General features: G+C 35.8%; 2 protein-coding genes across 2 annotated transcripts in view; both read right to left on the bottom strand.

Annotated features, from left to right (window-relative positions):
• Positions 1-2,663: 2,663 nt before the first annotated feature.
• The window catches only part of LPCAT2 (lysophosphatidylcholine acyltransferase 2), a 76,349-nt gene continuing 55,206 nt past the window's right edge, over positions 2,664-23,806 (bottom strand). The window contains exons 12-14 of the mRNA XM_054453270.2: positions 13,157-13,255; positions 8,638-8,773; positions 2,664-4,972 (exon numbers count right to left, since the gene is read on the bottom strand). Of these exons, the coding sequence (XP_054309245.1) occupies positions 4,788-4,972; positions 8,638-8,773; positions 13,157-13,255 (420 nt within the window). The 3' untranslated portion in view covers positions 2,664-4,787. The remainder of the gene's footprint in view (positions 4,973-8,637; positions 8,774-13,156; positions 13,256-23,806) is intronic.
• On the bottom strand, positions 20,230-21,225 carry CAPNS2 (calpain small subunit 2). Its single transcript, XM_054453271.2, has one exon. The coding sequence runs from the start codon at positions 21,150-21,152 to the stop codon at positions 20,406-20,408; it is 747 nt and encodes a 248-aa protein (XP_054309246.2). The 5' UTR covers positions 21,153-21,225; the 3' UTR covers positions 20,230-20,405.

Raw genomic sequence — 23,806 nt, 5'->3', positions numbered from 1 at the left:
ATGGCAGAAGTTAAATCTATAAATTCTATAAATCAGGCAGCTGTGTTGTTTTATATAAATGATTATAAAACAACAGCATTTATATAAATGATTATAAAACAATGATTAAAAGTATGGCCTTTACAATCAGACAAAATTTGATTTAAGCTTTGTCATTTAATGAGTGACTCAGAAATAGTTTTAAATTTTGTTAAATAAAATAAGGGACAAACATAACTATTCTTCATTGAGGTTCAAATGAGTTGAACTGTAAATGAGATGCCTATACATCACTTAGCACAATGACTAATACATGGTAGGCACTCCAAATAGGTAGCCATTATAATTATTATTGCTTATTGTAATAATTGTTGTCTGTTACTTTTACAAAGGAAAAAAATATTTTGAAAAGATGAAATCTACTCACCTTTAAAAGACATGAACCTGTTAACTTCACATAAAATTACCTTCACGTTAAGTTATGGTTAAAATTACCATACTCCATGTAATCTATAATAAGAATATCAAATTTTTCCTGTAATAAAAGTAGTTTAAACCCAATTTTAATAATTATAAAATCTTCAGCAGATTTCTCAGTAAGTTTTAGCAAACTATTTCTAATTATGAACTACTATGGAATATTGAGTTGGATTTTTTAATAGATCCCAAATGAAAATCAAACTCATATTGAGAGCTGAAGTTCGGCTTCTGGGTCGGGTGGGGACTTGGAGAACTTTTCTGTCTAGCTAGAGGATTGTAAATGCACCAATCAGCATTCTGTAAAAATGGACCAATCAGCACTCTGTAAAATGGACCAATCAGGAGGACATGAGTGGGGCCAAATAAGGGAATAAAAGCTGGCCACCTGGGCAAGTAGTGGCAACCTGCTGGGGTCCCTTTCCACGCTGTAGAACCTGTGTTCTTTTGCTCTTCACAATAAATCTTGCTGCTGCTCACTCTTTGGGTCCGCACCAACTTTAAGAGCTGTAGCACTCACTGCGAGGTCGTGGCTTCATTCTTGAAGTCAGTGAGACCACGAACCCACCCAGAGGAACAACCAACTCCGGTCGCGCCACCTTTAAGAGCTGTAACACTCACCGTGAAATCCATCGCTTCATTCTTGAAGTCAGCAAGACCAAGAACCCACCAGAAGAAATAAATTCCGGACACAATATGTTTAATATTAGAAGAATGATTACACATAGCTTGTTACAGATTTCTAAAAAACAGTAGATACAGTTTTTAAAGTTTACATTCACAGAGAATTTTAATGACATTGGACAATGTGATGCTGTAAGTGAAAAAGTAGGATATAAAACAGCATATACACATTATTATTTTGAAAATGTAAGAAACTTTGAAAAAAGATGGAGTAAAATATGTATAAAACTGATAATAGTTGATTAGTGTGGTAGAAGTAAACATACTTTTTTCTGTTTATATTTTTCTCTACCTTTTAAATTTTGCTAATGTGCATAGATTCTTTTAAAATAATAAGAAAATAATAAAGTTAATACGTTATAAAAAATAGGGAGCTGGCTGTTGAAGTGCAATGGAGACAATTTGTTAGAACATGTTGCTTGTTACACAGACACTTGAGAAGTTTGTTGAGAACGATTACCTAGAAACAAGAGTTACAGTAAATGGGGTAAAAAGGGCAAAAGTTCTTCAGATTACTATCCTATTTACCAAAGTTTGTGATATGTATTTTGAATATATGTGAAGAGCTTCACCTCTATCAAGGCATAGCACTTATTTGTCACTCTGATATAACAATTTAACAAAAAATTGAGTTCATTCATTCAAATGAGCAGAAAAGGAAAAAAATGTAAATATGTCTGCTTTCCCGGGAATGGTCTTGTACCAGTATCTTTCTATTCATGTTAGCATTTTCTATATAAGAAACAAATACCCAAAGACTTTTGTAGTAGAGAGTCCATCTGTTCCAATATAGTCAATACTCTTCTATTTGAGCATCAATTAGTGGCCTTCAATTAACCATCTTGCATTCGGTAATAGTCTGAAGGGGAGAGTTCTTGATTCTGGGAATCAGAGAGCTTTACTGCTGTGCCTTATGCAGAAAGCAGACCAGATGTCTTCTAAAAGCGAGGCAGTCTCCTTTAAATATCCATTAGAGCTAGCATTACTATCACGCTTAGCCTTCCAAGGCTCTAAAAGCAGTGGCAAAGGAGGACTAAACATACATAATGCAAGCAACTTGGTCTATAAGCAGTCAGTATGTCATTATCCTTCAACAGAATTCTTTCAATTGAATTTTTATGGTATAGAGGTTTTAGGATATAATATTTCTCACTTCAAAGAGGTTTTTTTATATTACTATATGAAACCATGGTGCATTTAACTGACTTAATAAAATGTAATTCTTACTTTAAATCTTAAGAGGAGAAAAGCCTCTGTGAAAGAAATCTTTGTTAGCAAGGCATATAAGCAGAGTCCTGGTCTGCAATAATATTGATGATCACGACTTGTGTGTTACTGTATAAAATTCAACCAGTCAAAATTCAACATCTTTAAGAATATTGCTACTTTGGGCAAAATTTGAGTTTTTCATTAGAGTAAAATCATTTCTGACATTTCATAAAGTTTAATGCAAACAAAAATGATTAATCATTCATAAATATGTAAACATGATATTAAAAGGGTATATTACATTTGAGACAGAATGGCAGAATCAGAATTTTTTTAATTGGTAAGAATTTTATGTAGCAAGTTTGTTTATTCAGTAACATAATCACAAAATAGAAGTATCACATTCACAGAAGTGGAAATAAAGAGCATAAAATATTTTTAAAACAGGAAAGCAATGGGATCACTTTCAAGAGCCTCAAAGAAAACCTTTAATTTACAATGCTACGCTTTCATGATTAATAGGATTAATGTGTGGTTTTTCTTTGATAAAAGTAGTCATGATTTTTTAGTATTACATACATTCATTGCATATGACAGACACTCTTATAAAAATGTACTATTCTAATTACTTAAACAATTGTTTTGGCTCATTTAACACCTTGTTTAAATAGCTTTAAGACATGTAAGAGGCAAATAATTACATATACTTAAGGATAAAATTTTTAGGTATTTAATTATCCAAACACACATTTATCCATTAAATTAGAACACTAACTGCTTAATATGTAAAACTGGTTGGAAATCATGACTCTTGATTAAATACATACTTCAACATCTCTCATGAGACTTCCCAACTTCAAAAATGACTTTAAAAAATTAGCTTGGGGGTGAATCACCAATACATTCAGAAACACAGCCAAAACAAGGAGTTTTATTTCAAAGACTGAATTCAGAAAATGAACCAACTATTTTTGTACATTATATTAATAAATTGGTTCTTTGTTGAAAATCTCAAACATGAATGATATTAGCAATATGCATGTATGAGACCCATTAAAAATGACAATTCAAAAAAATTATTGCTTAACCTAAAGGAAAAATGTTACTGTTGGATTCCTGCCTGGGGCTTAAATTGTGGTCTTGCATTAATAAAGTACGTTTGTTGATTCCCTAGCTTTAGGTGATACCTTGAAACCTTTTGTGTTTTCTGGGAGATATTTCACACAAGTTCTAAAATTTGAGAGTCCACTTAACAAAATAAAATTCCCACTTACATGATAATATATTAATTCTAATATTATATAAATAGAACAAATCTAATTCATTTATAGGGCAAGTGCTACATTCTGAACTATCTAACTCAAATTAAATTCAACTCTGTGGCAAACAATTCATTTTCTCATTAGGCAATCAATGTTACCTTCAATAAGGCAATTCCCATTTACCCTCTGGCCATAGCAGTTTTCTTAAAACAGAGTTCTAAACCTGTAGTTCATGTAAAAGGATATGATTTCCTTAGCAAGTAGTTAAGAAAATCTACAATAGGCCGGGCACGGTGGCTCACGCCTTTAATCCCAGCACTTTGGGAGGCTGAGGTGGGTGGATCACCTGAGGTCAGGAGTTTGAAACCAGCCTGGCCAACATGGCAAAACCACATGGCTACTAAAAATACAAAAATTAGTCGGGTGTGGTGGTGGGCACCTGTAATACCAACTACTCGGGAGTCTGAGGTATGAGAATCACTTGAACCCAGGAGGCAGAGGTTGCAGTGAGCCGAGATTGCACCACTGCACTCCAGCCTGGGTGACAGAGCAAGACTCCATCTCAAAAAACAAAACAAAACAAAACAAAAAAACTACAATAGAGATGTATGTTAAAGAGAATATAAGTTCTTAAGAAGCTGCGTCTAATTAGTGAAGCTCTCCCTTCCCATATTCAGTGATCCAAGAAACTGAAATTTAAATGGAAAAATGAATCTGTAAAGTTATAGATGTAAAATTCTCAGATTCTTCATTGTTATTTCCCAAATGGAAAATGATTAGAAATAATAGAATATTATTGATTTTTAGAGGAAAGTAGATTAAAAAGTGTTTATATTTTTAAAACTTTATACGGTGTTGCTCAACGCTCACCAATAGTAAGACCATTGCATTCATTTGTATATGCAAATTAAACTGGAAAATCCATAAAAACATATGTATCACCAGTAAATGAATCAGTAAAGTACAATATAACACAAAAGAAAAAGAAATATTGCTTGATTTTTTCCAATAAAAGCAAGATTAATAAAAACATTTTTAGTAAGAAAATCTATCATTTTTATTTTTAAAATCTTTCAATTTTAAACATCATTACCAACACATTAAAAGTATTATCAATAAGTGCCTTTACAATTTCAAGCAAAAGCTACTGTGTTTTCCTTATTGGAAATACTGCTTTCAGTCGTCTTTTTTGTCTGAGGTACTCTCTTCATGCTTTTCAGGGCCGACTTTATTACTGGCGGTGGAGGGGGTTGTCCGGACTTCTTTTGGTAATGAAAACACATGGCACGTCTGGAGGTCTAGGTATGTTGTAAATATCTTAGCATATTCTGGATGCTTTAAGGCAAAACTTTTAAATTCCTCTAGAAGAGAAAGAAAAAAACCCAATAAGTTGGGGTGAATCTTCTTTCGGCATGATGCAGATTAATAAATGACTCTAATAATGCAATTATTACAAAATTCTACTACCCAACACACAAATATTGCTGATGAAAATATAAGTTGTACAACCACTTTGGGAGATAGTTTTTCCATTATCTGGTCAAGCTGAAGATATACATACTCTTTGACCCATTAATTCTACTCTGAGTTATATATCCTAGAGAAATTTGTGCATATTGTGCTCTGAGAGACATGTATGAGAATGTTCACAGCAACATTATTTATAATAGATAAAAAATAAAAACAACTTGGATGTCCATCAACAGTAGAAATGCATAAATAAATTGTGTCATACTCATGGAACATAAGGCCATACGGCAATGAAGATGAATAAACAGCTATGTAGTAAGAATGTGGATTAATCTTAAAGCCATAATGTTTAATGAAAAAAGCAAGATATAAAGTAACACATAATTGTATGAGTCTATTTATATAAAGTCCAAAAACTTAGACAAAACTAAAATTTAATATTTAAAGATACATACTTTAGGGGTGAACTGTTAAAGTAAAATAAAGCAAGGCAGAGATTCCTTTTTAAGTCAGGATAACAACCCCCTTCTTTAAGAGAGAGGTAGGGGTGTGGTTGGGAAAAGGCACACAGGGGTTTCTGGAGTTGTGGAAAAGCTCTATTTCTTGACTTGAATGGTAGTTACATGGGTGTTCACTTTATAAAACTTCATTGTGCTTTATATGTTTTATTTCGTTTTCTGCATTTTTGTTCTTTCTAGCAATTTAAAAAATGTTTAAAAAATTATATTACCCACCACTTTCTGTAACTGGTTTTTAAAACCATTTGAGCCCTTAACTTGGTACAGAAAAATACAGTCTTAAAAAGCTGAGCCTTGATTTATAATCAATAATGGATAGGAAAGTGTACAATATATAATAATCATACCACAAGACCTCCAAGTAGAGGAGTTGTTTTTATCTCAAGTGTTTTAGAAGCTGAGATAGGGCTATAGAAGGCTTACTTAGTTAACTATCAGGACTTGAACCTCAATCCTCCAGTAACCTGGAGTTTCTGAAATATTATTCTGTCTTCTATTTTGAAATCCTTCTATTCTCTTCTTTTGGGTGGATAAAACTTTATTGAGCTTATTACAGCAAAGATAGCATGGTCTTTGGATTAGCTGCCATTTGGCTCCATAATAAAATGTTAACTAAATGTCCTATTTCTATCCATTTACTTTTAAAAAATCCTCTGATAAGCAAGGGTCTGCTTCATGACACATTAGGCTACCTAACTCTTGAATATAAAAATAGGTCTTAGTCTGCAGTGACCTCTGATTATGCCACTGCATTCCAGCCTGGGCAACAGAGTGAGACCGTATCTCAAAAAAACAAATAAACGAACAGGTCTTAGTGATGAGGAAGTCACCAGATTGAATCCAAATCATTATTTGCAATTGCAATGTTGTTTTGCATTAATAAACCACTTTTTATTTCTAAATCAGGCAAACTACTAACTGTTCTTTTTTAACTTCCAAAATAAAAGTTCTTGTTTCTAGGGATACATTATAGAAAAAAATAAAAATAAATAAAGTTTAATCTACATGAGTCTGTTTCAATGATGGAGACACATAGAAGACTTAAGTGAATTTGAAGATAAGTGAGCATAACAGTTGATCTACTGAAACCAAGAACTTTAATTTCAAGACTTGTGCTATGGCCAAAAGATCAAGATCCTCTGTTGGGATGTCAGTGGCATTAAAGAGAAACTCATTTCTGGAAGTCCTGTGATTGACTCTATGTGGAATTTGAGCATTAATTTAGATAATGGAAAACTGAAAATAAAGTAATTTAAGGCAGCAGTCCCCAACCATTTTGGCACCAGGGACTGGTTTCATGGAAGACAATTTTTCCATGGATGGTAAAGGGGATTGGGGAGATGGTTTCAGGATGAAACTGTTCAACCTCAGATCATCAGGCATTGGATTCTCATAAGGAGCGTGCAACCTAGATCCCTCACATGTGCAGTTCACAATAGGGTTCATGCACTCCTATGAGAATCTAATGCCTCCACTGATCAGATAGGAGGCGGAGTTCAGGCTCTAATGCTCACTTGCCTGCCACTCACCTCCTGTTGTGTAACTCCGTTCCTAATGGCCACAGATCAGTACCGGTACATGGCCTAAGGGTTGGGAACCCCTGAATTAAAGGATCACATTTAAATAATCTAAATGGTCACATTGATGACAGATATCAATATCTACTTTTTAAACAAAATTATACTTAAATACTTCAAACATTCTTGAAAAAAATAGCAGATTTGCCTAATATTGGGAAAGGGGAGATATTCTGTATTCTGCAAAGAAAAAGGTTGTACTCCAAAAAAACAAAGCAGATTTCCCTGAAAAATTACTTAAATCAACAGGTTATTATGGCTATCTACAAATCATTTTTAGTATTAGCTTCCATTGAAGTAGTTATTCCAAATAGTTTTTCAAAATTTAGTAGTTTAGAGTAATAGTCTTACTTATGAAAATAGCCAGAGAAGAATTAGTACACTTGAATTTATGACTCATAAGTTTCATGTCAGTATTTATACTTCCCATTTTATCCTATTTTTTAAATGAACTCAATAGATTAAGTGCCCTAGGCATTTAATTACCTAAATGACAGTAATTAAAAACAGAGAGTAAGAGAAGTATGTGATCTACTTTTCCCATCCCATGAAAGTTAACAAGCTGAAACTCTTGAACACCATAAGGAAAGAGTAATTAAAGAGGAGTCTCCATCCAGTCTCAGGGGAAAGACTGGGGAAGATAAGCCAGCCTGACATCCATGACCACCATCAAACCCAAGACGGGGAAACAATTATCTTGGTCTCTCCATTGAGGTGTGTTTCTCAACAACTGCACTGTGAATATAGAGAAGCTTCAGTCCAGTGCAACTTGTTTTGATGGGTGGACTTGAGCCATCAAGAGAAAAGACAGTTACTGATGGATAGACCTGCCACTTTGCCACAAGATCTTTCTCCATGATAGACCCTAACTCACAGGAATTGCTTACAAGATGGCATGAGACAAGGAATGTGAAAAGTTACATAGGTCACTAATAGTAAACATCAATAAATCGTTTAGCTACTATTATTGTTGGTGCCTCAATCCATGTTCCTTTACTATAGTTGCAACCTACTTGGTTTACTTGTTCAGTTTTGCCTGGCCACACTGACAGCAGAGATCACTAAAGTGTAGAGTCAATAGTGCAGGCTCCAAAGCCAAACTGTTTTGGTTTTTGAATTGTGGCTCTGATGTTCTTTAGCTGAATTATCTTAGATAAGTTACTTAAAGTCTTTGTATCTTAGTAAAATAAGAATAATTAAGAATACCGATTAGATAGGCTTGCTATAAAGATTAAATGGGTTAATATATATAAAATGTTTAGAAGACTGCCTAGCATAGAAGTCCTCAATAATTAGCTATTACTATTATGCCATTACTATCATTATTACTGTGGTCATCATTATTACTATTATGTGTATTATTAATGTAATTCGTTAAGAGAAACAGTACTCTTGAGCATCAGTCCATACTCTGGATGTCCTCCTTGTAAACTAAGTCAGGAGGCCAGATTGCCTACTCACCATAGGAAATTGAGTCCCCTTGGGCTATTTCCTTGAAGAGACCAGAAACGTCAAGGTCAGGCACTCCAAGGGAAGCCTGTAGAATGGTGGAGAACTCTTCCTCCGTTATGTAGCCATCCTCATCAACATCAAAGAGCTGAAGAAAATAAAATGTAAGAATTAGCTCCCTCAGGGTCATAGTGGTAGGGAATAATCTTGGAAAATAAAGTCTTTAATAATTCAAACATCTACTGTGGCATGGGCTAGAAAAATGTATATTAAGAAAGTATCATCTCTACTACTCTCACAACACTTGTAGCTTGGTGTTTGAGAGAGACAGGATTAAAACAGGAGCTATACCAATGGTCCATAGTACAAAGGGACAGGGGATCTCCATGGGGAACATAATGAATCCTACCCAGAGAGGTCCAAGAAGGCTTCATAGGAGTTGACATTTGAGTTGGGTCTTAGAACATGAAGAGAAGTTCCCAGAATATACAAAGAATGGCAAGTGATTGCCTGGGGCTCCAGTCAGGAGATAGAGACAAACAGGAATTAGATCATGGTGGGTGTATAATTCCTCACCAAATCCTGCAGGATTATAATGGGAGTGGAGGTGGTGTGATCCTATGAGAACTGAGAAAACTTTGAGGCAGAGTATGGAGGATGAATTGGGAGCAAGAGGTTGATAAAACCAGAGGCAGGAAAACCAATTAAGAGTCTGGGTTTGAGAAGCAGGAAGGATACGAAGGGATAGAATTCATAAAAAGCAAAGACAAGACTTGCATATCAATAAGGGGTCTGTAGTGATGGAAAGGTCAGAAGTAAAAATGATATCTTCTAGTTTAGGCAACTGGGTGAAAGCTGATTACATAAACCAAAGTGGGAAAACAGAACAAGTGCCAAATGAGATCAAGAATTAGACCTAGATAGGTTAAATTTGAATCAGAGGTGCCAGGAGTAAAGAAGAGATTCAGAATATCAGTTTAGGAAACTGATGAGTCTTGAGATATGAATTTGGGTAAGAATGGAAACTATGGGTATGTTTGAGCTTATCTGTAGAGAATGCAAAAAGTAAAGCAAAGTCCTGGGAACGGCAACAGCTGAGGTATGAGTAGTGAAGAGGAACTGACAGAAAAGGCTTAGAAGCAGCAGCCAGATAGGAGAACCAAGAAATAAGAGCATGCATCCTAGAAGCTAAGGGGGTGTGTTCAGGAAAGAGGAAGAGATGCTAACAGTGGTAAGGGCCAACAGAGCAAAATGCCATAGGAAGGCCAAGCAAGAAGCAAAACCATTTGTTGGATTTGATTATTAGAGGAACCTGATGACTTTAGTAAACAATTTCAGGTGACCAGAAGCCAGATGGTAATGGGAATCAAGAGATGAATATAAGTGAAAAGCAGAGGCAAGAAATATGGACTCTTCATTTTAAGAAATTATGAAACAAAGGGAAAGAGATAATCGGGGTAGTATCCAAGCACAAAAGAGGTTATTTTAGGAAGAGAGAGACTGAATATGGTTTAGGAGGAGGGGAAAAGGCAGTAGAGTTGGGTAGACTGAAAGTCATGCAGCAAAATAAGGATAACTGATGGACAATATTCCGTACTCAAAATCCTCTCCTGGGTCTTAAGAATTTTTAATGATATGAGTACTTACTTTTTATAAGCACTGATCAAAAGTGTTCAAATCACTTTACATGTATTAACTCACTCAACCCTCACAATAGTCTTATGGTAGGTGCCACTGTTAGTCCTGTCTTACAGATGGGAAAGCTGAGGCACAAGGAAGTTAGGTAACTTTTCCCAAGGTCACACCACTTGCAAGTAGTAAGGGGGGCATCCAAATCCAGGCAGATAATATCTAGAGTTCCTGATGTTGAGATTTCTACTTCTGACCAAATACAAGATCAAAAACAGAGAAAAACAGGTATTAGATAAGAGGTGATAACCATGAAAAAAATAATAAGCAAATACTGAATCATGTTTTAATGGTCCCTAAAGGGTAGGAGGACAAAAAAATATAACTTGAAGTTGAGATTTGTTGCCCCAGCAGACAAAGCTCTGGCTTCAAGTCCATTTCTTACCACTCAGTGCCTAGTTAGGGGATACAATAGTTGGAAAGTGAAAAGTGAATTGACATCTGTTTTCACAAACTGTAGACCTCAGGCTCTTCATGCGCCTTGGACTTCACGCAGTAATTGCCAGGACTCAGTCATAGCTCCCTCCTCACAAGCTCTAAGCTTTCTTCAGAGGCTTTCCATTTCTAAACAGTTTGCACCAACTCATCTAAACAGTCTAAATTCTTGCCAGGTTTGGTGCTTTGGTGTCTCTCACTTCTGTATAAGTTCCTTTTACATGGTCCATACTAAAGACTTTTACTTCCTCTATATGTGTCCTTTGCCATAACTCCCCTCTCTAAACTCTTCAATTTCCCTCACTTACTTGTCACTCCCCACTACAAAGTTCCTAGATCTAAGGTAAACCACATGCATGATCTAGACTCTGGTAGAAAGTTTAACACCTCAGTTTCCTTTGAAATGGGGACTGATATCTCCCCATTGCACAGAATAATGTGGAATCTTAATGAAAACATTCTGTCTTTCCCATCAAGCACATGGCCCAAGACCAGCTGGACCCTCCCTGAAATGTGCATTATGAACAGAGTTGGAGTTTGCTCATTTTAACTGCAGTGGCCAGGGAGGTTGTAAGGCTGTTCCTGCAGCCAGGACCTCTGAAGCTTCCTGGCTGTGAGTTTTCCCTTGAGTCTACTCCCTGGCCTTACAAATAATTCCACTTTGGCATCAGTCAGCCAGTCTATCTTATTGCTTGCAAATGAAGAATCTTGACTAATATTCTAACTCTAAGTGTCATTGTGAAGGTGAAATGAGATAAAAGATGGGAAATTAACTGTGAAGTGCTATCCAAATAAAAGTACGTAAAAGAATCCTATATGTAAAAGGATACTACTAAATAAAAAGTATGCAAAAATACTTCCAAAACATAAAACACATTTGAAAAAGAGGGTTAAAAAATAACCAATGTAAAGCATAATTCTTGTCTTACTGAAAAAAAAAGCTAATTATAGTTTTAAGCCCTCCTTTCTTCCCTTCCCCTTCCCCAAACCAAGGTCTAGGCTAGATAAAAATCTCACAGCTTCTTTCAAAACGTAATTACTGTGATTAAAGGCCAAATTTTATATTAGGTCTTTCATTGGTAAACCAAAAATGACCATTTGCTCAACTAAACTTACAGTTACACGTACAATCCCCAAACAGAAACAGAAATATCTAGATGAGAATAAGTTAGCTATGTGTGTAATTTTAGGTTTTATGATGAATAAGTCTGTAAAAGCTGAAGGGTTTAAACTTTGGAAAAAGTCTGGCCCTTGCCTTATGACCATCTGCTAAGCATCAACCATTTAGGTTCTTTATAAGCCTAGCAGTTAACTCAGTTTAAACCAATCTAAAATAAAAAGTAAACTCATGGGCTCTTCTGTCAATGATAGTGCACATGAAAATTCCTAAGGCTTATCCCAATTGGCCTCTAAGACATAAGAAAGAACTCTTGGAAGAAGAAAGTCTTTCTAGATAGTAGAGGGGGAAAAGACTTCTTGGAATTGCAGGGAGACATTCTTCTCCAAGAAAGTCAGGAAGAGATGAGTAGAAAACAGAAACAGAGAAGGTCTGCAGCTCTCCCGCCGGACAAAAGCAAGGAAACTACGTGGCTGTACAACAAGAGCCAATATACATAGCTTAGCAAGACAAAGAGAGAAATGAAGTTTCTCTTTTACTTGAGAGACGACCTTAGAACTAAAAGGGAGTATCATATTTAAACATACTGATTAGATGAAGCCCCTTTACTCTCAGAACAGAACACACATTTTGGGAATGTATTCTTCCCTCCCTCTTGTTTTGCACTTGTAAGTAAATAGTCTTCAAAATTCAAACTTTCATCAAGCTCTGTGGGAACCAGGGACATGAATTTTATTCATCTGCTCCCAGTTTAGATCTCTGTATTGCTGTGAAAATATATATGATACTACAGGAAGACATGAGGGGTAGGAACTTGGGACATTTATGATGGTGTTCACCTGATGCCACAATGACAAAACAAATTTTATTAGAAAAAGTACCACTGAAAATATCACTGACATACAGAATGAGAAAATAACGATAGATCAGAACTTTCCAGAGAGTGAATTAGGATGACTAGTGACAGGTGGTGTTTATTTATAAACTTCCCTTTGGGGCTTCAAAATGGGGAAGCTGAAAAGAAATAATTTTTTAAGTTAGCTTGTGAAATCTCCTGCTCTTCAATCTTGATGCTGTTAATTAGGCTACTTCTAGAGACTTTTTGCTTAAATAAATGCTTGTGTTTTCTTTATTCTTAGTAGCAACTGACTTAATCACATTATTGTCCTGTACATGTCACAGCAGATCTATAAAATCACGTAATAGATTCACTGATTTTCAAATAATACACTTAGAGTCAACACTTGTTTACAAGGCAGACCAAGATGCTTTCAATGGGGCTGACAGTACCTTAAATGCCACCTGGATGATCTCCTCTGTGTTGGAAGGGTTGCACAAGACAGCCAGGCCAATCACATACTCTCGGAAGTCGATGCTGCCATCATGGTTCTGTGAAAGGATGGGATAAATCAATTAGGAGGGCCACTAGTGGAATTACTATTAATCCTACTACAAGATAAAATTCAGGTATGTCTTATAGCTCAACCTCATCATTCACTATTTGGAGAAAAGTCTCACTGAGAAGGAACAGTAAGCAAGTAGCCCAACTATTCCCAAGAAGGAAGAAAAATATATTTTCTGTTCAGCAATAAATATAAACTTTTTATGACTGGGGCCATTTATCATGGCTCTATGGCACCCAGTGTGGGTTCTTGAGCTCAGCTTTGCCATGATGGGAGCCCCTCTGGGAGGCAGGACCTATGAGTTTCATCCTTTGTGGAAGTGAAGTGTTCATTCCACCATTACTGGTGGTCCTACCACAAAGACCAACACCAAAGGGTCATTAAGGGTCCTAAGGAGTTACTAAGCAATCTTCCACATGTGGAAAATGAAAGAAAATAAAAAGGGCAATAATCACAGCTACATTTTTTCTTCCTTCCAGGCTTAATCTGCAGTAAACCAGGAGTAACTGAAGCAAACTTGGGCAACTTTAATAGCCCTGGGGGACATCACCTCAGAAGATCTTATACTTCTAAGCCAATGAAAATAAAGCATAACTAGTATAATACACCTTAGGAGGCATTTCCTGATGGCAATATAAAGGAAGAAATTGATCATTGTAATTCGGGCTGACTAAATACAGAGTTTTCCCTATACATTAACTGTTTACCTAGACAGGAGCACTAAGAAGATGAAAATGGAGAGAAGAAAGCTTAGGAGAAAAGGAAGAGAGATAGAGATAAGGTAGAAAGTAGGGAAGACTGAAGGAAGAGAGGCCAGACAGAGAACTAAAAAAGAAAGAGGGAGTAGAGGAGAAGGGACAAATGAGATGGAAGTGTTAGAAAAAGATAGAGAGGTGGAGGGAGGGTATGAGGAGGGAGAAAGAAAGAGAACTGTAAGTAAGTACTTGATTATAATACCAGGTGTTAGAATTATTTTGGCAGCAAAATTTTCAAGTGATAAATTCTCAGATAAACTATGAACTAGTAACAACAAAGCTAGGGCAGTACTTAATTTGATAGACTAATAATAATATTTGACACAACAAGAGTATGATAATCATCTGTGATGAAGTATCCACGCTTCAATCAAAAGTTTCTTAAAAGCAAGGTCTGTTTCCTTTGTGTAACAATGTATTCTCATTCCGAGGCACAGAGACAGGGGCTAAGAAAAACAAAAAACAAAAACAAACACAACTTTTTCTCATCTACCCTTACCTACTAGTCTAGGTTCATAGAACTTTCACTTTAAAACACTAAGGCAAGAATTCTTTGCTGGAGTTTTATGGATGAATTTGGAGAAGGAAGGGCTGTGAAGCCCCTGAAATGGTATGCAATTTTTATGACATCTTTCTAGAGAAAAATGTAGCTTTTATTAGCTTCTCAAAGCAACCAAAACTTAAAAAGTTAAGAATCATTTTCACCATATTACTTTATCTTACTGCAGGGTGGAAACTAAAAGGAGTAATAATTTAATCTCGTTTTCCCACCAGAGAAGGTAGAAACAGAGGTTTCAAGATTTCCCTAAAGGAACAAGGTTTATTCCTGAAACAAACATTCAGGTCATCTGACTTTCTTTTGTCTGATTACCAGTCTGTCAGAGAGCTGTTTTTTTTTTTTTGTTTTGTTTTTTGTTTTTCCTTTTCTTTAATCAGCTTTATTCGTGTTGATTACATTTACATTCAACCGAATGCAACCATTTTAAATGTACAGTTTGATGTGTTTTTTGGTCTTTGGTTTTTTTAAAGATATGCTCTTACTCTCTTGCCCAGGCAGGAGTGCAGTGGCTATCCATAGGCATGACCATAAGTGCACTACAGGCTTGAACTCCTTGTCTCAAGAGATCCTTCCACTTCATCCTCCAAAGGAGCTGTAACTACAGGCATGTGCCACCACACCGAGCTTAGTTTGATGTGTTTTGATAAATGTATACACCATGGTAACCAGCGCCACAGTCAATATCTACATTTCATCACTCCAGAAGTTTCAGAGAAGGCAGAGTATTAAAGGAAATCATTTCCTTCTTTGCCACCACCACTTAATTTTCTTATGCACTCTGGAGGGCTGTTTTTACTGAACCTTACAGGTTGAGGAGCTTCTTGAACCATGGCTTTATTGCTCAACATAGATACATTTCTTCTGCAATTAGCTTTTTCCACTAAGCAACATGGAAGTCTTAAATAGAAGTTCTTAAGAACAGATCCAAGAATGATTTCTGGACACTGAAGTTACTATCACAGATTGTCTGTATAATTGGAAATACTCCTTTGAATTTATGTTGTATCTTTATTGTGAGATATCCAGTTTTTATCTATACTACCAAACCCTATGTGTAACACTTGTCAGGAAGCATCATTAAGTCATTTTGCAGATGGAGAAATAGAAATGTGACAAACTCTTAACATTACCACTAGTCACAGAACAAGGTAACATTCTGGACCCCTAATTTCATTAACATATGAGTGGTTTTGAATGACAAAGAATGTTAAAGCAGAATCTTGATGATCACAAGAGAGGGTATATGAATCTTTTCATCCTAATAATGTGAAGGAAAAAGCAGCATGGAAATTATTCTGAGAGATTATATTATTGGATTAGTAAATCAACATACTGTTAAGATTCCAAATTCAGAATAACAAAATTTAGAACTGGAAGGAATCTTATAAATCATCCATTCAACTTCTTCATTTTACCGATGAAAAAAATGAGACAAAAGTTTCTCTTGAGGTCACAAAACTCACTATTGCCATAGCTGCAATTAAAATTTAGATAATCTGGCTGCTTACTAAAGCAAATAGCTTGATAAAATGTACCCCAAAACAGATAAAAATTATACAGCAAAATATACTATTTTTAATTCTTAAATGTCAAATCAGTATCATGATAAGAATTATTGCACAATCTTTAGTTATTTTCTTTAAAACCTACTGAGGTCCCCAGGAAGAATTATAAACCTAATAAAAAAATATCCAGACTTGAAAATATTTCAGGGCCACATTTCAAAAGAGACCAGCTCTTTGGAGGGAGGCCATAATCCCTCCATAACCTGTCCTAATCTGGAGCCCAGAGAAGTCCAGAGTTAGAACTAAGGAGTTACATTGGGTAAGTACAAATAGAAAAGATAATGGTCTCATGGAAACTCCAGACAGTGCGCCCCATCCCTTTCCTGGAAGTCAGCAGGATCAGAAAAGCATGGAAGTGTGTGTGAGGGAAGGTCACTGTGAACTCATGGCCCCCCAGCACCTTTCATCTGTTTGGTCACACAACACCAGCTTTCAGGGCCAGCAGGAAGCTCTAGGCTACTTGTTCAAATATTGTCCACTTAAAACTCTTCAAAAAATAAGTGGTGATTCTCATGTGTCTGATTCTCGGGTGTCAGTTCCTTCCAGTTGTTCCATAGTTGAATTTATTCAACATCTTTATTCATGTGGAATGAGATACTCTTTATAACTTTTTATGTTTAGTAAAATTTAAGGATATGGTTTTGAATACATTTTGCAATGATAAACTCCCAAGAAGAGGGACTATTTTTCTTTCTTATGTTATAACTGAAATATATCATCCCTGTAAATGAGAGATAATCAGTGTCATCAAAATAATTTTAAAACGTTTACATAAAACAGAATTTACTTGGCAGCAACCAACAGAAAAAAGTCTTCACATCTTCAGAGATACTCTATAAATCCAAAGGAGTATTATTATTAAAATACAGTAAATTCTGAGCTGTACAGAAAAGCATGGGAAGAAGTATTCTATTTAACTGAATATTCTGATTAAGAGCATATTTCTACCCATATACATAATTGAACCAGTTTTCTAGGAATAAAATTGTTTTAATATACTTAAATATTTTTAAAAAGCAATTCTGAAGGTTCTTCAAGATCAGTAGGCACATTAAATATCCATACTTTGTAAGTGCCTCCACAAATATTTTTTAAGTCCCCACTATATGGGTAGTTGTGTAATACTACTGATAAGATTTTTTTAAATAATTGTTTTTTCAAGACAGGGTCTCCCTATATCACTTAGGCTGGACCCCCCGGGCTCAAGCGATCCTCCGCCTCAGCCTCCCAAGTAGCAGGGACTACAGGTGTGCACCAACTTGCTTGGCTAGTTGTGGGGATTTTTTAATTTTTTTGTAGAAACGGGGTTTTGCCATGTTGCCCAGGCTAGTCTTGAACTACTGGGCTCAAAGTAATCAGTCCACCTCAGCCTCCCAAAGTGCTAAGATTACAGGCATGAGCTACCATGCCTAGCCAGTACTGATAAGATTTCTGACTGGGGTAGCTAGATGAACCAACTTTTAAAAACACATGCACCACTACCTGAAATATTTTTAAAGTGACCTTTAAGATCACATACAAATTTTGAATGTTTCTGGAAGTTTGCTGTTCATAGTTACAGAGCACATGATTCTTTTTCCTTTTTTATAGGTTATAAAATTTAGTGGATTATATCAAGATAAAGTTACTTTTCAAAATCACATGGGATCTTTTGAAATTTAAAAATGTAGATGTATAATTTCACATTTTTATCACTGAGTATGATTTTCAATTTACATTGATTAAATTACTTAATGTCAGAAATTTGAAAGTAGTGGCATGGAGTTATATGAATTATCTTATATAAATCTTAGGCTATAAATAGTCTTGCATATAGAACAGGCAAATTTTTAAAAAGGTGTCAAGTTAAATATTGCTTCTAACATTAAAAATGTGCCTTTAAAACATCAAATATTGAATGAAAACTAAGGAATTCAATCACTTGCTAGGCTATTGGTTCTACACAATGCTAAATATTTGGTTACTTGGAAAAAGTCCAGATTTTTTAGTTTCTAGTGTCCACTCTGATGTCTGAGGTTACTTATACAAATTCAGAAGAGAAAAGGAGAGAAACTTAGGTAATTTCGGGATGTTTTTCCATGAGCATGCTGGAAGAGAATTGTAAAAGTAGGTAATCCCTCAACTTGAGAAGCAAGGGCAATAATACCACTCCTAGTGTGAGATGATTGTTTTAACTTTTATGAAACATTTACAGTAAAGTGAGGAACAAAAATGTGGTTACATTGTTCTTTCCACAACCATCCTATGGAAAGGTTAAATTATAAACCTAATATTCTGAGACCTTAAAAGATGTCTGGCAGCTTTCCCCTTTCTTGGCTACTTTACTACAACCATGCCTAACATATTCCTGGACTTATTCTAAAATAGAGAGATTGTTATTAATGTGTGGTTGCTGGCAGCAGCCTCCTTCTTATGTAACCACACCTGGTCTAAGTAGCACACCAGAGCAAGGTTAAATTACAAGTCCCTTGAGGAAAGTGGATGTGATCTCTGTGCTTGGCTCAGTTCAGAATTATATGTGTGTGGTGTTTCATAAATATTATATGATGGTGATGATGGTGAACACAAAGGTCAAAAGCCAACCTCTCCACATTTCACTGGGGATTTCTAACAGGAAGCTGAGGGATGTTAACAGGCTAGTTACATCATTTCCATAGTTACAACTTTCTTCTAAATGAGTCCAAAGAGGAAGGAAGAATTTATCTGTAAACTCGGGATGACCCTACAAAGTAGCCTGGGATAGAGACAACGCATTAAAAATCAGAGAAGCAGAATGGGTAGAGACCAATTGAATAGCAGACAGAGGAACCGAGCACTTACAAATGTAGCCTCTCTAGCCGTGTCTACTGGCACCGGGATTCTGGATTCTGTTTGCTCTGCTGTATTAGCCTGTTATCAAAATTATAAAGCCAAACCAAGGTCTGTACGCAAGAAAGGCACAACTACCCCAGCTTTTGGGTGGCATTTTCTTGGTATTTCTATCTTCCTTCTCCTGAATGCTGGCAACACTGACTCTCCTGCGTGGCCTTAGTTTTGGCTGAGACAGGCTTGAAAAATACTGTGAGGTGGCCCTACTTCAAAGCAATCAAGGCTGTCAACCTTGGCTGATCATTAGGATCACTTGGGGAGCTTTAAACATATTCATCTCTGGGCCCCACCTCTAAAGAGTCTTATTTAACATATTTGGAGACTCAAGTATTAGTATTCCTAAAGAGCTCTCCCAGTGATTCCAAACTGCAGCCAGGGCTGAGAACAATTGCAATAGTCAGCAATATATGTTCTCTATATTGGTTTACATTCCATTTAACTGATTACTGTTCATGTGTTTTTCTTTTTTTGTTTTTCTTTGTTTGCTGCTTATTTCCTGCCTGTAGTTTTCAAAGATGAACAAAAGAATTTTCCTTGCTCTAAGGCAGGACAAGACACGACAAGAGCTGGCTAACGTCAACAGGGCATGCCTGATTTTGTATGAAGTACGTGTAAGAGCAAACATTTTGATTCATTAAGGCAGCTAGAGACATTTTTGAACTATGAGTATACTGTTTTATACCTCAATGTCTTTGACTCTCTTTACAAATGTATCAAAACAAAATTGCTATGTGCTTTTTTTACTAAAGAAACAGAATTAAAGAACTTTAGAATTTTAGATAGTAGCTCCATCATTTAAAAAAAAAAATGCTACGCTTATATAAAACTGCTTAATTTCATTGTTTGAACCTGTTTCTTTACGGTTAAATAAGTTTCCTAAAAAGCACTTTTCATTTTTTTACACAATGGAAAAACCAGGTATAAAATTACAAGAAAAACAGATTTTGAACCTCTCTCCTCAACTTTTTAAAATGGAAAATGTATCTCCTGAGGGCTTTCTTGATTTATTCCAGGATTAAAAAAATTCATTCTTAACAACAATAAAAACAATAATAAAGTTCCTACTCCTTGGAATTTATTCACTAAATAAGCAGTACCTTTTAAAATCTACTCCATTAGAACTCTACCCCACAACCTCCCCACCATATATATGTAAGTCCATATAAATCCAAATCTCAAAAAGCTGATATACAAACCACTCAGAACATTTTTCATGAAATATGTTTTAATTCAGCAATAAAAGGCAGCACATGATCAGAAATATGTAGGGTTGTGAAAGAGCTCGCCAGGAAATGAGAGCTGTTGCACAGGGTATCAGCAACTGTATACAGCTTGGCAAGGTTTTCAGTCTTGTCCTCCAGGGAGGGTCTTGACTTCTCAGTTCCCACTTCAGGAATACATGGTCAACGGCAGCCATTCTTTGATAGACACTTGAATCAGGCCATCTCTATCTCTATCCAGAGACTTGAAGGCACGAAACATGGCATCCAGGTGGACCAAGCAGCTGATGAAATTGTTAAAATCCATATCTCCATCTTCATTAGCATACCGGCGGACAATCATTTGGTAAAGTTGTTCATTTAGCTGGAAGCCTGCGGCCTGCAGAGCTCCCCGCAGCTGAGAACTTCCCAGAGACCCAGAATGGTCCCTGTCATACTGCTTATAAACACACTGCCATTTCTTGATGTTGTTCCACAGATATTTAAATTCTTCAAAGCCCAGCTTCCCAGTCGTGTCACTGTCCATGACAGACACAATGCTCCGGCAGGTGTCAAGACTAAAACCGTCAGTCTTCAGATCCTTGTGCTTAGAAAGGACTTTGTTGAGAATATTCATCAGATCAGTGGCACCCACCTCCATGTCTGGTCCAGCCAGCTGTGTAAATTGTTGCCGAAATCGCCTAACTTCCTCACTTTCTGAGGCCTCCACACTGGTGAAATGCTGCTGAGTGGGAGGCGGTTCTGGAGTATACTGAGCTGCTGCAGCCTCACTGATAAAATTCACAATTCCTCCAACTATCCCTCCAATATTTCTTCCTCCTCCTTCTCTTCTCTGACCACCTCCTCCAAAGAGGCCTCCAAGAGCTTCTCCAAGACCTCGATCTGCTCCTTCCAATAGAGCCTTTGCAAGAAACATGCTTTCAGTTTAACAAGCAAATGCGGCAGCAATCTTAGAGATGGTATGAAAAAAGATGAAATGGAGTTCAAGTAGTTTACATGTGGAAGAACTGGCTTTTCTTTACCTGCTTACACTGCACCACGCCCCCATGATGTGATGTTTCACATCCTACTGAAGATACCTGAGTTCCATGAGGTCCTAGCACCTGCCATATTTTACAAGGCCTCAATAAAATTGTTTTCACTGTTCCAGATATTTATAAATTATAGTATGTAGGACACCTTAGGATAATAGTTTTAAAGAAAAAATATTAAAGTATGCATTTTTATTTCATTGATTTCTTAGTCCTCTGTCTCAGCACCTAAAAAATTATGTGCATTTTCCTAACAGGAAGAAGGTAAATGATGCAAGAAAATCAAACATTTCTTTTCTAAGAAATATTTATTGTTAGAATAGAATTGAAGAAATCTTGGGCATTGGAAGAATATTTAATCCTCTTCCTTTAGCAAAGATTCTCAAAATCCAGTAGTCTTAAGAAAAACTTAGAAGGGAGATTTTTAAAATGCAAGTTCCTGAATTTCCACTCCCAGAGATTCTGATTCCACAGGTCTGCTGTGGGGTCTGTGATTGACATTGCTAAAATCTTTTTTGAGGTGTAACATTCATGTAAAAAATGTATCATATAAATCACAAATAGATAGCTCAAAGAATTTCACAGACTGCACACATCCCAGAGGCCTCTTCACACTTCTTTCCAGTTACTTCCCGCTTCCAAGGATAACAACTGTCCTGACATCTAACACCATAGATTTATTTTTGCACCTTAAATAAATTAAATCAGACAGTACAGACTCTTTCACTTATTCCTTTTTCATTATAAAAATGTTAAATGTTTTAAAATTGTGATAAAATACACATGCCATAAAATATACTATTTTAACCATTTTTAAGTATAGAGTTCAGTGGCATTAAGTATATTTGCATTGTGAAACCATCACCACCAGCTATCTTCAGAACTTTTTTCATCTGCCAAAACTGAAACTGTACCCATTAAAGAATAACTCCCATTCTCCCCTTCCCCCACCCCTGGTAACCATCACTCTATTTTCTAGCTCTATGATTTGACTACTCTGCATGCCTTATATAAGTGGAATCGTATAGTATTTGTTCTTTTGTGACTTGCTTATTTCAATGAGCATAATTTCTTCAAGATTCATCCATATTGTAGCATGTGTCAGAATTCCCTTCCTTTCTAATGATGAATAATATTGTATTGCATTAATATACTCATTTTGTTTTTCCATTATCCCATTGGTGAATACTTGGGTTGCCCTTTTGGCTATTAGGAATAATGCTGCTATGAACATGGGTATACAAATATTTGTTTGAGTCTTTGCTTTCAATTCTTTTGGGTATACACCAAGAAGTGGAATTGCTGAATCATATGATAATTCTATTTTTATCTTTTTAAGGAACTACCATATGCTTTTCCTTATTGACTGTACCACTTACATCCCCACCAGCAATACACAAGAGTCCCAATTACTCCATATGCTTGCAAACACTTGTTATTTTCTCTTTTGTTTTGTTTTCTAATAATGGCCATCCTAATGGGTGTAAAGTGGTATAACATTGTAGTTTTGATTTGCATTACCCTAATGATTAACGATGTTGAACATCTTTTAATGTATTAATACTTACTGGCCAAAGAAGATCTTTGGAAAAATGCCTATTTAAATCTTTTGGCCATTTTAAAATCTGGTTATTTGTTGGGTTTCTTGTTGTTGAGTTGCAGGAGTTCTTTAAATATTCTAGATATTAATCCCTTATCAGACCTATAATTTGTAAATATTTTCTTTCATTCTGTAGGTTACCTTTCCACTCTGTTGTTAGTGTCCTTTGATGCACAAAAGTTTAGAATTTGTATGTGGTCATATTTATCTATTTTTCTTTGGCTGCCTGTGCTTTTGGTGTAATATTCAAGAAATCATGGAGAAATCCAGTGTCATGAAGCTTTTCCTCTGTTTTCACTGAAGAGTTTTATAGTTTCAGCTCTTATGTTTAGATCTTTGATCCATTTTGAGTTAACTTTTGTATATGTGTAAGGTAAGGGTCCAACTTCATTCTTTTGCATGTGGATATATAATTTTCCCAGCACTATTTGTTGAAAAGACCGTCCTTTCCCCATTGAATGGTTTTGGCATTCTTGCTGAAAATCATATGACCATATACACAAGGGTTTCTTCTGGGTTCTCTATTCTATTCCATTGGCTTATATGTCTTTCTTGAAACCAGTGCTGCACTGTTTTGATTACTGTAGGTTTGAAGTAAGGTTTGAAATGAGGAAATGTCAGGCTTTCAACTTCGTTATTCTTTTTCAAGATTGTTTTGGCTATTCAGGGTCCCTTGAAATTCCCTATGAATTTTAGGATTGATTCTTCTATTTTTGTAAAGAAACACTGGGATTTTGAAAAGGATTGCTTTAAATCTGTAGATCACTGTGGGAAGTACTGACTCTTAATATTGTCTTCTAATATATAAACATGGAATATCTTTCCATTTATTTGTCTCTTCTTCAATTTCTTTCAGCAGTGCTTTGTAGTTTTCAGTGTACAAGTCTTTAGCTTCCTTCTTGAAGTCTATTCCTAAGTATTTTAATTTTTTCTATGCCA

This window comes from Pongo pygmaeus, chromosome 18 (genome assembly GCF_028885625.2).
Source record: "Pongo pygmaeus isolate AG05252 chromosome 18, NHGRI_mPonPyg2-v2.0_pri, whole genome shotgun sequence".
NCBI classification, from domain to species: Eukaryota; Metazoa; Chordata; class Mammalia; order Primates; family Hominidae; genus Pongo; species Pongo pygmaeus.
Note: the sequence above shows the minus strand (reverse complement) of the source record. Positions and strands in the feature narration are given on the sequence as shown.